The following is a 17,780-nucleotide window of genomic DNA, read 5'->3' on the forward strand; positions in this document are numbered from 1 at the left end:
ACTTAAAAGTGACCCTTGAAAGCTTACTTTTAGTGATAACTTTTTCAATTACCCTAATATCCAAACACACATACAACTTTTGGAATTAGATATAATGAAAATATTTTTTCCCAGAATGAAGTTGTTAACTTTAATTGCTCTTATGTAGGTTACTATAAATTTCCTAAGAGTTAAAGGGCAGATGTAGACTAGAGATTAAATCTTATATACTTACTGAATAAATTATCAGCAGCCTCTTCAATAGAATTGCCAAGGTCGCAAATCAATATGCAGAACTCTTGGTTAAATTTCAACTTCAGGTAAGTAATAATGTTTTAGTGTAAGCATGTCCCATGAAACAGGTGGGGCACACTTATACTAAGGAATTATTCATGGTTTGTCAAATTCACATTTAACTGGGTACTCTGTATTTAATGTAGCAACCCTACTCTTCCACCCTCAGCTGATGTACATCTATTGGTTACCCATGACTATTCTTCAGACTCACTCTAAACTTTTGGAGATTAAAATAGTTTAACAGAGCATAATAACAATGATAATAAATCTTTAAGGGGCAGGTATAGCACAATTTACAAATTTAAAACTATACGAATGGACTGCATTTCATGAACTGTATTTTTCTTTATCAGCAACAACGTAGATGCCAAATTTCTTATGAATTTTGAAGGATGCCTTTCCTCTCCCTCTCAAAACCAGAAATAAGTGAAGTCTTACTCAAAAGCATTGTGGGGAAAACAGCCACCAGTCCCCCATCTCCTTGACCCTCACCAGGCATGCTCCCACCTGGCTAGGTTAGCTGTTGATTGTTAAGAGGAAGTTGCAGCCCTTTGTCTCCCCACTGGCAGCTCCCTCCCCGTCAAACAGAACCCCTCTTAACCCCTTTTGCTTCCAAGACTGTCCTGTTCTATCACATTTAAAAATGGCTGTGGTACTATAGGTTTTATTAATAAAAACTATGAAAATTACTGTCGAGCTTTTTTTTTTTTTAAATAAAGCTCAGAGTGTTCAAAAAGAGCCCAACTTTGCCAGCATTTCCACAAAAATTTTAAATATGAGCTCTGTACCAAAGACACCTCCTTGCCCTCATCCTCCCTGGCAAGTGGTGTATGACTGCTATAATACTGGTACTGAGGGGGACGACTAAAGAAAAGGGGCTGGGAAAGTGTTTCCAAGTGCTGTGTCCTTGATGTGTTCAGCCAAGTTGTCTTCAGTTGTCTAATACCTTTTTCTAAATCTGCTGTGCACCACTTTGCCTTGTGAACAAGGATAATAGTGGTCGTAAAGGCTTTTTGGTGCATTTTTGTGTCTGTGTGTGCTTCATCTGTCTGGCGGTTTGATATTTCTTGGACAGGAACTCTGTCTGTCTCTAGTTTAGCCTCTAACTCCTTATTGGCATCCAATACTGTGCAGTGGAGCCAGTAATAAATTTTGCTTGACGACTCCTCAGAAAACATTTTTGTTATGTTAATGTTACTGAAGAAATGGCAGAAAAAAATGCAGTCCAAGTTTACGAGTCAGGAAAAGATGCTTATTTTTCTGCCTTTATTACCTTCATCAGCAATAATTTTCTGTGTATATATGATCACCTGCATATGACTTGCTAGGAGCCAAGAGATCTCTTTCCTCACTGGGAGAAATAAGATGTTTTAAAACCTTCATCCATTAGATTTTAAGCATTGTTGTTCAGTCACTAAGTCATGTCTGACTCTTTGCCACCCCATGGACTCCTCTGTCCTCCACTGTGTCCTGGAGTTTCCTCAGATTCTTGTCCATTGAGTCGGCGATCCTATCTAACCGTCTCGTCCTCTGCTGCCCCTTCTCCTTTTGCCTTCAGTCTTTCCCAGCATCAAGGTCTTTTCCAATGAGTTGGCTCTTTACATCAGGTGGCCAAAGTATTGGAGCCTCAGCTTTAGCATCAGGCCTTCCAGTGAACATTCTGTGTTGATTTCCTTTAGGACTGAACGGTTTGATTTCCTTGCTGTCCAAGGGACTCTCAAGGGTCTTCGTGGCACTTAGCCTTCTTTATGATCCAACTCTCACATGTGTACATTACATGATTACCTGAAAACCATAGCTTTGACTATATGGACCTTTGTTGGCATTTTAAGCATTACAGATTGTTAAATGCAGAAGCAATTGGGCTAGACTCTGTTACCAAACATGCTCTCTGAAAATGGGGTTTCTTAGTCTGTTCATGAGGAAACTCTGACTCTAGGGTTTGGGACTCACAGTAGGTAAAGTTTGAAAGAGAGAAAAGGCAAAGAAAAGGTCAAGTAAAGGTTATTGCCAGGCCAACGGGATGCGCTGTAGCACAAGAGTCCTTACAGATCTTGGAAAAGTGTAAGTGCTAGAGGTAAACTGTCCCTGGGCCGCATTAGGGAAGTAACGAGCTGTTGTCTATACTTGGATGCTCACTGCTGGTCTGGAAAGCATCTCGCCAGATGCTTAACAAGCCTAGGATGACTAATTTCTTTTTAGTCGAAATCCATCGTGCTCTCGATTCCTACTTGACCAAACTTCTCATCTCTAATCACAAAGCTCTGTAGTTGGAAGAGAAATCAGAAGAGCACTAGATTGTATAATTGAAGTGGTCAGGGCCCAGCCAGTAGAAGGTAGCACCCTCATTCAATCTTGTTCTTCCAAATGCCAGAAGCACAGTTTTGGTGGTAATTTCATCCTCACTGTACTCTGTTAATTGCTCCAGGCCAGAGTTACCCACAGTTTGCTGCTGCTGCTGCTAAGTCGCTTCGGTCATGTCCGACTCTGTGCGACCCCATCCCCGGGATTTTCTAGGCAACAGTACTGGAGTGGCTTGCCATTGCCTTCTCCGACCCACAGTTTAGTCATCAGCTAAGTGCTGCAAATCAAGGAGTCTCACATACAGTGTTATTTACTTTTAGTATTCCTGTATCCCTCTACTTCCTACATCAGCATTTACTTAGTATTTTATTTACATTGCCTTTAAAATTTGTTTCAGGTGGAAAGTTTATATCATTAAAAAAGTGTCACTTTTCATAACTAGAAGGTAACCACAGAAATAAAACTGCATGCTCAGTCGCTAAGTTGTGTCTGACTCTTTTTGACCCCATGGACTATAGCTCACCAGACTCTTCCATCCATGGGATTCTCCAGGCAAGAATACTGGAGTGGGTTGCCAGCTCCCACTCCAGGGGATCTCCCTGACCTAAGATTGAACTTGAGTCTCCTGTGTCTCCTGCCTTGGCAGGTGGATTCTTTACCACTGAGCCACCTGGGAAGCCCCCAAATCAAATTAACTGAAAGTAAAACAGAGTGAGTTCCAGCTAGCTTCAGCTGCATGGCAAAGCCATCTAAAGCCTGTTCTTTCTTCTCAAAAGGATAGTAGTGAGTTTCTGGAGTTGTTAAAGCACCAAACAGACTTTTGTGTTGACATAACTAAGAAGATGGAAGGAGAAATGACACGGGTGTTAACTTTCCACCATATGATTGGGTGTTGAAGGCCATGATGTCTCTGAGTCATTTAAATCATCTCTTGTAAGATGTGACCTGTCCTCCTTGGAGGCGATGATGTACTTGAGGAATAAAGAATTGGATATAAAGAGGATTGTTGATAAACTCTATGATTTATGCAGTTCCATTCAGGATTGTTAGAAAGTGTGGACAGTATACTCAGCATCCTTTATAGACCTTTTGAATCTTACTGGAATATTATTTCCCAGACTAAAAATTGCTTACAAAACAGCTTGTACATTGATTAAAATATATTCAGCATTTGCTGTACATTTTAGTTTAAATTATTCATTTGATCTCTAATTTAAATTCTGTTTCTACATCTTTTCCTGGTCTGAATTGAGCACATCTTCTTGACTAAATATAATAATGTGATAATAACTTGTTTCAAAGATTTCCCAAAATATATATGCATACTACAGCTCTGGCACTTCCAATCCAATGGGAACATTTTTCTACATATCGACTATTTCATCAGCTTGCTGAGAGCTCATGAGAACTCTAGAAAATAAACTCTGAAGGAGATTTCCTTCTAATCTGGTTTATTCCTGTGTCCTTGGGGCAGTGGTCCATGTGTCCACTGGACATTTATGCTCCACAGCTCTCTTGGCAGAGCTGTCCATGGCTACTCCCCTCACCTATCTTGCAGTCTTCTTGGAAATAAGGTTTTAGAGGACTGTTACTTTGGGTCAGAAACGAGGCACAAGAGTGGCTATTACTTCTCACTATTGCTTAACCTAGAAAAGAAAGCTCTCATTTCTTTTGCTGTGGGAAGGGGGGGTGGGGTGGTGAGGGGAGACAAGCCAAATCTAAAAATAAACTGGATTTTCTTTCTTATTCATAGGTAGTTAGAGCCTCTTTGTAACTACCCATTACCACCTCAATAGTTATAGGATGAGTAAATAATATATATTTTTAAATGTGGCAAAACCAAGAAAGAAGTAGCCAGGGCTGCTTCTAATTTATCAGCTTGGTGATTAAAGGGCTGGCTAGTAGAGGCTCCAGACATCTAGGGAGCCAGAGATAAAACAGGGCAGCTGGCTGTGTTTTTTCCTAATGAATCTAGGGCTTGAAAGATATCAGGCAATTTTAAAGAAAAGCAACAAGGACAAGTGACATTAGACAAGGCCAGCAGGGTAATGAAGGGCAAGGCCAGTTACTGAGAGAGAAAATTACTTCATTTTCTGTGATAATGCTTCTGTGTGCTTTGCGGGTCTCTTCTCACACTTTGTTAGCATGACTGTGTATACACAAACAGTGTTGGAATGCTACCCCCCAGTGTAGAAGGAAAGAGCCTTGGAACGGTCCGCAGAGGGGCAGAGGGCTGGCATCTATTATTAATATTTTGAAAAGGGGAGGCTGAGAACAATGGTAGCAGAAGAGGGTTAGATTGCAAGGTGAGGAACGGGGCTTTGACAGAATGTGGGGGACGCACAGAATTAAATCAAGACGAAAGACACAGCGAGGAAAAGAAAGAAAAAGGCAAGCAAACATACTCTGGAAATGCAGAACTGTTTGGAAGATGAGGTGAGACCAGGAGGGGACCAGCCCAGTAGTGCTCAGCATTTCTGCAGAGCAGAGCTCTGGGCTCATCTGCTCACGGGCTTTTTCCCCCCACAGCAGCCAAAGTAAAAAGGGCACCAGACACTTGATTCCTCTTCAGCTAACTGGTCAGCAGATACCATTTTCTGCTTAGCGGGGAAATGTGTGGTATTTTAGAAACAATTCCAGAGTATATTTAGCTCCTAAAGCCAGGGCACACAAATGTCACATTCCCATGAGACAATCAGCCCAGTGAAAAGAGGACCCACCAGAGGCCTGCAGAAAACCCATGAAACTCTCGCATCCCAGGAGATGCTACACGCACGGATGTGACATCATTAAGGCGCCCACATCAGGGAATGAAAAGAAGCAAGGGGATCACAGATTGGGTCAAGTTAAAGGACGTCATCATGAGTCAGAAAAGAAACAAGACTTTTCCAACAGAGTCACGCCATCACCAAGTCATACCACATAGCGCTTGGCGAAACCAAAGAAAAGTTGGAAATAAATCATGAACATTAAAGTTGGAAATAAATCATGAACATTCAACAGAAAAAAAAAAAAACACTTCAGAGCAAAATGGAAATCAAAATCATAAAAAATCATGGCAAAAGGAACATTAAGCTACATCACATTTTTATTTTTTAAATTTCGGCATAACAACTCGTTGTCGTTGCCCCATCAAATACATAATCAGTTGTCAAAAAACGAAGCTCCAGTTTGACAGGGCAAGGCAAAGAGTTAATAGCACGAGAACAGTGATCATGTTAAACACCCATGCAATCACCTCTGCCACCATTGTTTGACAATCGGTAGACTGCTTCCAGCTTTGTCAATATTCATAAGAAGACCCAAGAGAATGAACAATGCCGAATTTTCAAATGATCTGTCAAAGTGTTAATTGGACTCTTTGATAACCTCCATCCCCTGGGAGAGTTAACGACTGGAGAAAATTCTCGCCATCCGTCTCGGGGAAGTGAGGAGGAAATGACTATAACCAACTGCTAGATATTTGGTTGACATATTTAGTGCTTTACTGGAAAGGCTGTTTGGTTTTTCAGAAAGTCGCAGTAGGCAAACACAATGTGATTTTTACTGTGTTGTCTCTTCTTGAGTAGTCGGCCAAGACTAACACATCTGTGGTCGAGAGCCACACAAAACAAATAATGGCACATGTTAGGGCTGGTATAGCCTGCGGTGGTAGTTCTGCCCTGTTACAAACGGATCTGGTGCTGTCTTGAGGTGGTGAAGAGCAGGGATCCCACCAACTTAAGTGGCTGCCGAGACACCAGCTTCTTTAAAAAAAATATTGGGGCAGGACATATTAGCAGTAAGAAGTTACAGGAGAATAATAAAATCGACTAAGGGAGTAAGTTCACAAGTTAAAAGGGTTGCATCGTCCTATGTGGGCTTGGCATGTAGCGGCTGAGTGTACAGCATTCTCAGGAGAGGAGCCTCCAGAAAAAAAAAGAAAAGGATGAAAATTTAGCGTGAGTCTCCTAAGCAAACATTCTCTAAAAGCAGAGATGGAAGTATGTATACAGAAACCTGTGGGGGAGGACACTGAGACTGTCTTCCAAAGGTCACCAGAGCTGGTCTGCCCTCGACACTCAAACCCCCGCTTGGATGAAACTCTTGAAAACATATAGAAGTAAACAATGCTGAATGGGGAGAAACAGCTCACAACATAACTGAGCTTTTCAGTCTCTGATTTACAGGACTGTTTTTTGGACAAGTAAAGGCCTCTTTGGTTGCAGCTGCAACTAAAGTAGGATGTGTTACCAGAAGCAGCAAATGGCGAGAAAAGAGATGACATTTCCTGTCTCTAGTCTCTAGCAAAGAAAGCCGGGGAGAATTTAGGACAGTTCACAGTAGAGTCCCTTTCATTTAGCGTGGCTTCCTTTCCATTTTAAATGCATAGCAATTCTGCTTGATTAAATAACATATTTTTTGTTTTAGCTGTTGTCCTCTAAGGGCAATCAAGTGCGTCTCAGAACCTCGGCTCTGTTGAGATTCGGCCCCCTGTAAGGGTGAGGGATGGGACCAGCCAGAAAAGACTTCACTCGGCTACTTCTCCATTCATGATTAAAGGGGCTTTGACTGCAATTACATGTACTTGCCAAAGCCCGCATTGCATTCCATCTTATTATGGGGGGAAAAAGAGGATCCAAAAATCACTGGATGAGCTAAGAGGAGTAGAAGGGGACTTTAGGAGCCAGCGTCCACTTTGGGCCAAGCCATGCCTCTCTTGGGTGGAGGAAGCTGAGAGGATGTGTTATTTGTTTTGTGTGGTTTCTCCTTGGTTGGGGAATCATTTCGGATCAAGTCTAGCACGGAGGATTGGGTTGCAGTCTTTTCTGAGACACTTTCCGTCAGCGTGTGTTGGAGGTCCGTTCCTTAAACGCTGCTGCGGTTCAGCTGGAAGCAGCTACACGGTCCTCCCCACTCCGCCCTCCCTCTCCCCGCAGAGGAAGAGGTGCTTCCAAGGCCTTACCCTTCTTGTCTTGGTGATTATGGGAAGACACTGCCCCCAAAGAGTCTGTGCTGTCGGGTGACTCCTTCCAGTCCATCATTCCTCCCCTAGACTCATACCCCTCTTGAGCCGCCGAATCGGACGTGGTGGTGCTGGGCAGGAGGGAACTGGAGTGCCCTGTTTTCATCACAAATACAGTTAGGGAAGACATCACCGGAGACGCCTGCTTTTTCTTTGCTCAGAGGCCAGGAGGTGGGACACCCGAACTGGCGGTAAAAGACTCAAAGGGGATTGCCCTAGACATAATAAGGCTGGTGGTAGGATTCGGCAGGAGAGCCCTTGAACTTGCAGTTAGAGGGTCTTGTCTCTGCTGCTGGCTGGGTGAGCTGAGGGAATCACTTAACCTCCCTGGGCCTTCATTTTCCTTGTGCACAAAACAGAGGCCTCCAGTGTTTGGAGGCTACAGTGGCATCATGCTGAAAGTACCTAGCAGTGTCTGACACATGGTAGGTGCTCAGGAAATATCAGAGTCCCTTGGTATTCCCATAGCAGCACTAAGGCAGAATGTGTCCACTCTGGGGGTAACATTCATGATGATGGGGCCAGTGTATGGTAGTGGCTGAGTGTGTGCCCTGTCACAGACAACTCAGCTGCCCCGAGCCTTTCCCATGGAGTATGTGTCTAGTATTTGCTTGCAGTGCAGCCTCACAGGCATTCTGCTTTCTAAAGGGAGCTGCTCCAGCCCTCCTGCCTGGAATACAGGGCTTAACTGTTCTGCTTGTTATGGCTTTGCCTTTTGTGTCTTACTCAAACCAAGTTAAGTTTCTTGGTCTCCTGACTCATACCGGTGAGAGGTGGGTTTTGAGGCCACCATGACTGATACGATTCAGACTAGAAAGGGAGAGCTTTCTGAGATCCAGAGTCGCCTACTGCAGGATAATGCCAGAAGAAGGATGGCCAGGTTGGGAGTTATGGCAGAAATTGGACATTTCCTGTGAATACATTTCTAAGCCTTCCTTTCCATCATCCCACAAGGTTAAATGCAGATCGCATCTGGCGCTTTGATCTAAACTGTCACAATGATTTAAAGAAGCCCCACTACCCGTTCTCTCTGGTGGAAATAAAAAATAACCTCTCTATGATTTTCAAGTGGAGTCTTTGGCTTATTAAACCATCTTACCTGTAGAAGCAACCTCTTGAACAATTTTTAAAAAGACATCAGGGAACTACTGTGAATGTGTAGTTGATGGCTTTGGTAGAAAGTAGGACAGATTTCACAAGTGACTCCATCCTCAGGCTGTGATCACCACACATGTGATAAATAAAATGCCAGCCACCAGAAAGAAAGATTCTAGTGAATGCACTGCATTCTTCTTTTTCACAATTATTATCGCAGGTTGGAGTTTCAGGAGACTTTAATACTGTAAATTACAGACCATGTAACCATATACATACATGGTTATATATATAACGTGTGTGTGTGAATAAAGCAGGGAAAAGCAAGCAAGCCAAGTGGGTATCTAAGCTATAGGATTTCCCTGGGAGCTCTACATTTAAAATGTTACCACAAAGCTTTGGTAACATTTAAGAGGCCTCTTTCTGTGTAGGGCTTGTTTGGCTTCTACACAGCTTCAAATATCTGCTTTGCTACAAAGAGTCTAGTTCATATCCAACTGCTAAAAACATGTTCATTTAAAACTCAAGAATGCTTGCATCTAGATTTTTTGTTTTTTACATTTCTGGGTTTCACATTTCATCTCCCAATACTGATAAGAGAACATGAGTCGGAAAATTAATAACCTGGAATTGGAAATACAGACTTTCTTTTACTTCCTTTATGCTTATATTGAGGTCTAAAATATAGCCTCTATTTTCTGCTGTTGAATTAACCATGCTCTCATGAAACATGCTGTCAACCTAAGAGAGACTTCAGCACCCAAACAGTGAGAAATAGCTTAGTAGTGAGTCAGAAAGAGAGGGGAGGAAAACTGAAGCCTTTCCTCCAAGTAGCAAGAACTTCTTTTACCTGAATTGATATGCATTTTGAGCACTTTCAATTTAACTGTGTTCAAGGGGCAATTTTATGGTAATGCCATAAGTATGGTTTAGGGAGAACATTTCTTAATACGGTAATCTAGGGGAAATATATGCCTAAGGGACATATTCTCTATAGAAAAGAGTTCCTGGACCATATGCTGCAAATACATGGAAAAGTCATTGGTAACGGAAAGCTATGGCTATGAGAGGAAATTAGTGTGGACCAGATGGTAGTTAGGTAGGAAAATGTTGCACGCAAATGTGAGAAATCAGCTTCTGCCTATTGCTGAAATGTTAGTTTAATACCCACCACATCTCCGTTTTCTCCATGTAAATCTAGAGAAACCATGCATCGTGTATACTCAAATGGAAGAAAAAAACAGAGCAGCGTGAGGCTTGTAATCTCTGAAACGTATGCTCGAGGACAGACAGTGTGTGTCACTGGTGGAAGCGGTAGTCTGAGAAAGCAGTGCCTGATTCTCAGGAATTTTAGAACTACCATGTGAAAGCACCCGTAAGCAGCCGTCCTTCACTTGAAGTCAAAGAAGTGTATTATTATGACCTTGTTATTACGACCTCTCCAGCTGTTAAATAGGTGTCACCTATGTTTCTTCTTAGAGTCTGGTTCTATGGGCTATATTGTTTTTGTGCATTCCCTAAGAGACTCTGTAACCAAAATCATGCAACAAAAATAGGCAATCATTTGTGGATATGGTATTACAGGTCAACAATTTGGAACCTATAATTTGGTCTTGTTAATCCAATACGAAAAGTCATAATTTTAATCAGTGGAGCTAATTATGTATTATTCTTACAATATACAAAGAAATAGATTTTAAAAGTTAACTCCAGTATGCATCATATTGTTTCTCTATATCTACAAGTTTTTGTATTAATAATTCCAGAGGTTAGAGACCCTTCAAACTACTCTAACCTATTAACAGTGATGGTAGCCAATTAGACACAGAGGAGGCACTAAATCAATACAAGAGAGGATGAGAGAAGGAAGACAATCAGGGTCCAATTCACTAAAAAGGGGTTCTTGTATATGTACTTGGTATTGCAGAGAGCTTCTACCACGCAGAGTTTGCATGGGTTATTGAATGATTCTTTTTTTCAGAGTTAGGCAGTTCTTGTTCTGTGGGTCACTCTATGAGTCTGTACTCAGCCACGGAGCTTCAGTGTTATGGGACATGTAAAGGACATGGCTAGACACAGTGGGTGCACCTTGGACTTTGGGGTTGGCTTCCTTGTTTATATCTGGGCTCATGAAAACAGCTATTTGTTTTTTTTTTGATGGTACAAAAAGAGTAGCTAGTCCAGTGCCTGGCACATAGTAGGCCCCATGCAGCTATCTGCAAATGAATGAATTAAATCTCTTCTAGGTTTATTAGCTCCAAAATAAGCATCTTTTGCAGTAGTTGGTGTAAAGAAAGTCTCCTGTGCTTTTGTAAGTACTGACTGAACCAGCCCTCATTTTGATGGTCAGTTAATCATCTGACCACTTTACACTGGAGAGACTGGGCCTGAAATGAACAGAATTATTAGCTGAAAGGAAAATTCCAACTCTTCTTAGTGTCATCACAGAAACCACTGATGGAGCGAATGGGGATTGTCCTTTAAAGTGTTAATGTGGAGGAATTAATAAGTTCCTTTCCTTTTGTAAAGGCAGGAAGAGGGGTCCATAAATCGAAGAGTACTTTTTATTCATCAAGAGCATCCCATGCTTTAATTATTCTATCTATATGAGAAACTACCTGGGAGTTAAAGTTGACCTTAGTCCGACTGATGAATGCTGGGGAGGCTGCTGGTTCAAGTAGATTTAAGACCTGAATTTCTCAATATCTGATAAATATTATTCAATTACAGGAAATGATTGCAAAGTATGATATTGAAAAGAGCAGATGCTAACTGGGTTCTCTTTCTGAAGGGCACACTGAGCTACATGACACTCGCCTCCTGAGGAATGTTTCTCCCAGTTGCTGGAGTTCAGTATTCCGGCTTGAATCGGAGATGAGAGAAGGTTAAAGGTGGATGAATTCAGTGGGCTCACTGACTCCACACTGCCTCACTTCATGACAGGAGAGACTGGGTGTTGTTTTCTGTATCTGTACAGCCGCCATTTATAAGATAAACTTTACGACTTTCAAAGAGGTGTTTTATTGATGCTAGTTAGACACAGGAATGACAGTTTCCACAGAGCTGTTAAACACATTTCTAGCCATTAGGAGCTGTTTTTCTGAATCCTAAATCTACCTTGCTTTCTTTTCCCCCCCTCTTTTTTCTTTCCTTTCTTTTGTTCTCTTCCTCTGTTACCTACCTCGACATTGAAAGACTGACCTGGAGCTGTTACTGTTACGTATTTCAAAACATAAAACTGATAAAATGTCTGCATATCAATGAAATTTGTAGTCCCCGTTATAATACAGAAGTTTAAATTTGCCATTACATATGTGCTGTTCATTATCTTTAAAAAAAACCCCACATGAATAGTTTACCTTAATAAACATTTGGGGCAGCTTTGAGAAAAGGAACTGGAACATTTCAACTACATATTAACTTTCCTTATAAAGAGCTCAGAATATCTGTTTATGGACTTACGGGCTTTATTTAGTGTACTGTCTGTATTTCAGAGGAGGAACAATGGGATAGATCCTGTTTGCACATCATTTCGACTGCGTAACTCTTCCTTATATACATTTAAAGAAATAATCACTGATGATAGGTCTACAAATTCATACTCCATGTATGATTAAATTTTGATGGCTATATTGTAAAGTTTTGCCTGTTAAGAACTTGGTATCTGCATTCTGTATGGGTTTTCCTGCAGAGGATGTTGTTCTGAAAGTCAGCATTTTGAGGAATGGTACCATCTATCAGGTAAGGAGCTGTGGCCTATTACTTATAAGCACTGTTCTTTTATCTTGGATGTACTTATGTCCAAAAGCAATTTCTTCTCCCTCAAGAACTCATTAAATGCATTCACCAAATTCCCTAAGGTTGGCATATTTCATGTTATGTGGATTAAAAATGTAAGACTCATTCTCACACGTCAGTTGTCTCATATATGTAGAGAAATTTTTGAAGCATCATGAAAGCTATGAATAATTTTAGTGAATTGGGGCCCTGAAGTAGCAAAGGATCTGGTCCATGATGTTTAGGAATGAAAACTCGAAACTACCACAGGATGAGTGGCTCGAAGAATAAGAAAACAAAGCAAAACCATAAACTGACCATATACTGTGTTGTAAGACATTTCATGATCTGGTAGAGGAGTTGAAATGTCTATAAAAAATAATGAGAATTTAAAAGTTAATTGAAAAAGAAACATAAGATTCGGAAATACTCAAGAGGGTTAGTGAAATAGGATTTCACAAATAGATTTCCATTGCTATTAAATTATCAGTAACATCTTCCTTACCATTCAGTGCCACGAAGGAATCTGAAAGACAAAAGGGAGGAGTGAGTTACTTAACGTTTAACACTCTGCTCAATGTGACTTTTGTAACCAGTGGGAATGAGCTGATACAGAGCTGCGCTAACACACAAGGCCTAGACTAAGAAAGTGCTTTTTAGTTTCTGCTGGTTACGGAAGATGCTTCATATTTGGTTCAGTTTCATATCCCTGTGTCTCTTTACCAAGTGGGCTTCCTCAAAGTCATGCCTTTGTTGCCAAGAGGCAGAGAAAAAGCAAGCGTGAGTGCAGAGAAGGGTAACTGCGATTATACATAAGCCGTGCTCCATCAGGAGGGACTTGTACATGGGTAAGATGAGTCACTTCTGGACCACACTTACGAAGCAATTGTTCTTTATCGTCTCTCTCATTTCATCCTCCCAACTGTCCTGTGAGGAACTGTCCGATATCACAATGTTCTGACCTCAGCAGGGGTTTAAGTTAGGAAATGAACAAAAATAAAAATCACACATAGAGACAACATCCTGTTTGTGTGTGTGCACGCATGTATATATGTGCTGTGTATCTGGGTCATGTCACTGGGTCACTCAGCCTGCTCCTCAGCCTCTGATACTGGCTCTTTATGGTTTCCTCATTTCCCCTGCAACTTCTGTGCGAGAGTCACCGTGCACCAGATGTCTAAGTCCTGTGAATGCCTATGTGACTAGGGAACAACTAACAGAAGTAGTCGCGCTCCAGTGAGCGCCCAGGACGAGAGACAGCGCTGGAAAAGTCACTACCCTGCCTGGAGCAGGCACCCTATATGCCTCAATGGGAATGCGTGTCAGGTTATGGGGAACACGAGACTGAAGGGTGAATCTCCGGCCTCGGACCTGAAGGCCTGCCCTGAGCCCCGCCCTGGGACCCGGGTGCGGTGTGAACCTGCTGGTGTCGTTGACGCCTCAGAGAGCCCGTAACACGTCCCCACGTTTCATGTGTGCACCTATTCAATCCATATCGATACCCCTGTTTTTTCTACAGATGCCTTTATCATCAACTCATAAAAATATGAAGAAAATATTCACTGACGTCAGCTAATTAAGTTCACTCACATAGACACACATACAGACCAAAGCCTGCTTCCCTAAAAATGGCACTGGAAAGCGCCAACTTGACTAAGGTCCACCAGTCAAACATCACATTGTTTCGCTGTACACACCTAACAGATCTTTCGGGGATGCCACTGTCTCCTATGTCTACTTCTTAATTCAGATGTTGTGTGTGAGGACGTAGTAAGAAAAAGACAAAGGAAGGAGCTTTTGCCAATATATATTTGCAAACCAAAAATATATATGACCAAGAATTTGGAAATGAGGCTGTCTGTAGCCCTCTTTATTTAATTATGTCTCTTCTCCAGAAAAGGTATTAAATGGCACCTTAGAGTCTGTCATTTCAGGACTCATGGCTCAAAGATGGAGAGTTATATCCATGATTTTCATTATCGAATCAAGTATCAGAAGTAATACAGTTTCATTCCCCTAGGAGCTATTTCTGGTGCCATTCTGAATACAAGCTTCTTGAAAATTCATCACATATAACGTTTTGAAACATGGCAAACTAAACATTTTTCAAGGGTATGGCATTATTTTCTAAATTAGTGTTAATAAAGCATTTTCAAGAGAATATGGATATTAATCAGATCACTGAACAGCTGGGCAGAGTTTTGACTAGGATCCTTTATATAAAGTTCTAACTAAAATATTAACATCCAACCAGTCCATCCTAAAGGAGATCAGTCCTGAGTGTTCACTGGAAGGACTGATGTTGAAGCTGAAACTCCAATACTCTGGCCACCTGATGCGAAGAGCTGACTCATTTGAAAAGACCCTGATGCTGGGAAAGATTGAAGGCGGGAGGAGAAGGGGATGACAAGACGAGATGGTTGGATGGCATCACCGACTCAATGGTATGAGTTTGGGTAAACTCTGGGAGTTGGTGATGGACAGGGAGGCCTGGTGTGCTGTGGTTCATGGGGTCGAAAAGAGTCGAACCTGACTGAGCGACTGAACTGAATAACTTTTGAAATGCACCCTGAGATTTAGCCTAGTAGGTCAGTTCTTATAAAAAGGGTATTTGGAATCACTTTGTACTTAGTGTGTTCTTTCTGAATATTTGTTTTTATTGCAAATGGTAATAAACATAAGTCTAATTAAAAAATAATTACTTTTGTTCATCGATATGTTCAAGAAAAGTAAATAGTCCCATTCAACTAAAAAAACAGAGTTCAGTGATCAACCTTTTTAATCATTTGTCTAAAGATTATGCCAATATTGTATTTTTAAAGACAAGACTAGTGGTGTTTTGGCTTTTTTTAAAATAGTTTTTTATTCTTTAATTGGAAGAAAATTGCTTTACAGTGTTGTGTTGGTAAAACTGGTTTTTAAATGGAAATGCTGATACAGCTGACTGTGCTGCTACAGGTTCATCCTCAAGAGTGAATTTGTTTCGCATTTATGATAACGAGCTAGGTGCCAGCATTTTCAGCAACAGCACTGACAACTCTGGCTTCAAAAGACACTATTTTCTCTGATATTTAGAAGGTGATTTATGTTATTTTTGCATGTTTTAGAGGCAGCTGCACTCAATTTCACATGTGGGGTCATGTTTCTAGGCCATTCTATAAAAGCATCTTTTATCGACTAAATATCCCCAAACAAGCATGGATAAAAAAACTCCACTTACTGTGACAATCCCCCAGGCCATCGGTATTGCCACGCTCTATGTCCTGTTCAAAAGTCAGTCTTCAAAAGGAAGGAAGGAGAAGATAGAAACAGATTCAATGATATGAGTCTTTATTCCAGCATGCATCTTAAATTTCACTAAAGCAACTAACACAGTTTGAAAAACTGAGTGCCAGGTATAAAAAGAAGTAGATAAAACAGCTTGAAAATTTATCTCCGAAGTTTATAGAAATGAGTCCTTTGTGAATCTCCAAGGAGAAGCCATGGTTTGGGCAGTCAATTCAGGTTTTATTCAAGGGGTAAACAAGTTTGTGGATTACCTATATCACTCTTTGCTGCTAATGCCCTGAGCATTTTTGAAACATCTGAAAAGTTTAAATGTTAACCAACATCCTGATGTGATATAGAAGTCTATACCTTAAGAAAAGCGTTTTCCTCTCTCCCTTTCTCTTTCACCCCAACTCTTGCCTTCCTAGACCTTTATCTATTTCTTTGTTTAGAAATAACTTTGTATAGCAAAGTGTTCACAGCGGTCGGTGGCTATAAGTGGGCCTCTGAGAGGACACAGAACACGGTGGTGTGTTTTGCTGAGACTCTGTGGGTATTTTGTTCACACCTGGCCCCACATCCAGTCTTCAGGAGTATTGCTGTCATGCTCCTCTACAGGTTCACTCTTCTTTCAAGTCCACTAGGTCACTTTTGGAGAAGGCAATGGCACCCCAGTCCAGTACTCTTGCCTGGAAAATCCATAGACGGAGGAGCCTGGTAGGCTGCAGTCCATGGGGTCGCTAAGAGTCGGACATGACTGAGCGACTTAACTTTCACTTTTTACTTTCATGCATGGGAGAAGGAAATGGCAACCCACTCCAGTGTTCTTGCCTGGAGAATCCCAGGGACAGGGAAGCCTGGTGGGCTGCCGTCTATGGGTCACACAGAGTCGGACACGACTGAAGGGACTTAGCAGCAGCAGCAGGTCACCTTTGGGCTGCATAAACTCTATACCCCAAAAGAACTGATCTTAATAGTATCTAATTTGATTTTTAAATAAACACACTGGAATAGTCCAAAGGAGTCTTGTTTTTTTGGGGGGAACTCTGCTCTTCTTTCTGCAACATACTCAAAACTCTGATTTTGCAACTGCCTTCAGAGTTTATTTATGAACCATCTCGGAAAACTACTTTGACAGTCACACCTTGATCTAATAATCTGCTGTGTTCATTTCTAGTGTTTTTAAGCTGTGTCAAAAATCAAATTCAGCCTCAAAGGATAAAGATTTCTAGCTGTAATGAAAGCCAGGATTCACCCGGTCCTGAGGCCACGTTCCAAGGAGAGTTGCACATGTTTTGAACAGTTGAGTTCTCATGCTGACTTAAAAATGATTCTTAAAATTCAGTCTTATTACCTTTGTTACACCTTGACTAAAGAAAGGAGATAGGCCATTTCTCAGCTTCCCTCACTGTGCACTTCTGTGATCCTTCCTCCTTCACTTCAAGGTCCCCGTGAAAAGCTATAAAGCTCTCACCCTGTAGTCTGTCAATATTGCTACTTGCAAAGCTGATCTAATACTGCATGGTGAGTCAACCCTTTGCATTAGCCAGATTTCCAGGTCAGACTTTACAGTTTTCATCAGCTCTGTTATGGGAATACTTTCCCTCAAATTATGCAGGTGGTGGTCAATCAGCTGTCCTTCTATCTGTTTAACTTGGTATTCTCAAATGGGAGAGGGGGCTCTCCCATTGTGTTGGGAGGACAATTCCTTTTGCCTGGTGGATTGGGGGAAGTGAAGAAATGACTACGAAAGAACTGTGCTGGCATCTGGCATCTTCCTTGAAATGCCATAACCTGTCGAGGACATGCACTGAATATTTCTCCAAATGTTATTTTGGATTTCAAATCCACAGAAGTAAAAGCATAAAGCCTTTGAACTGACACCATCCAAGCACTGGAAGTCAGGGTAACAATTCTCAGCACCAAAATCACATGCGTGGTAGACTGGCTTGATCTAGCTGATCTGCTGGAGAAATGCCAAGAATTGATTGACTCCCTAATGAGGAATAGGGTCAGCTGTTCTGTGGTGCGGGAGAAAGGTTTATTGGATGTGTAC

The 17,780-nt window shown here is 41.5% G+C and overlaps 1 protein-coding gene across 3 annotated transcripts in view; it reads right to left on the reverse strand.

The window, feature by feature from the left end:
* Window positions 1-17,780, reverse strand: part of SEMA6A (semaphorin 6A) — a 129,243-nt gene that overhangs the window by 14,988 nt on the left and 96,475 nt on the right. Inside the window, exons 16-19 of one of the 3 annotated variants that reach the window (XM_027546936.1) lie at window positions 15,678-15,736; window positions 12,963-12,983; window positions 12,776-12,826; window positions 7,526-7,681 (exon numbers count right to left, since the gene is read on the reverse strand). In XM_027546936.1, coding sequence (XP_027402737.1) covers window positions 7,526-7,681; window positions 12,776-12,826; window positions 12,963-12,983; window positions 15,678-15,736 — 287 coding nt within the window. The remainder of the gene's footprint in view (window positions 1-7,525; window positions 7,682-12,775; window positions 12,827-12,962; window positions 12,984-15,677; window positions 15,737-17,780) is intronic. The other 2 variants (XM_027546937.1, XM_027546938.1) reach the window with 2 other exon arrangements.

The sequence above is a fragment of the Bos indicus x Bos taurus genome, chromosome 7 (assembly GCF_003369695.1).
Source record: "Bos indicus x Bos taurus breed Angus x Brahman F1 hybrid chromosome 7, Bos_hybrid_MaternalHap_v2.0, whole genome shotgun sequence".
In the NCBI taxonomy this organism is placed as follows: Eukaryota; Metazoa; Chordata; class Mammalia; order Artiodactyla; family Bovidae; genus Bos; species Bos indicus x Bos taurus.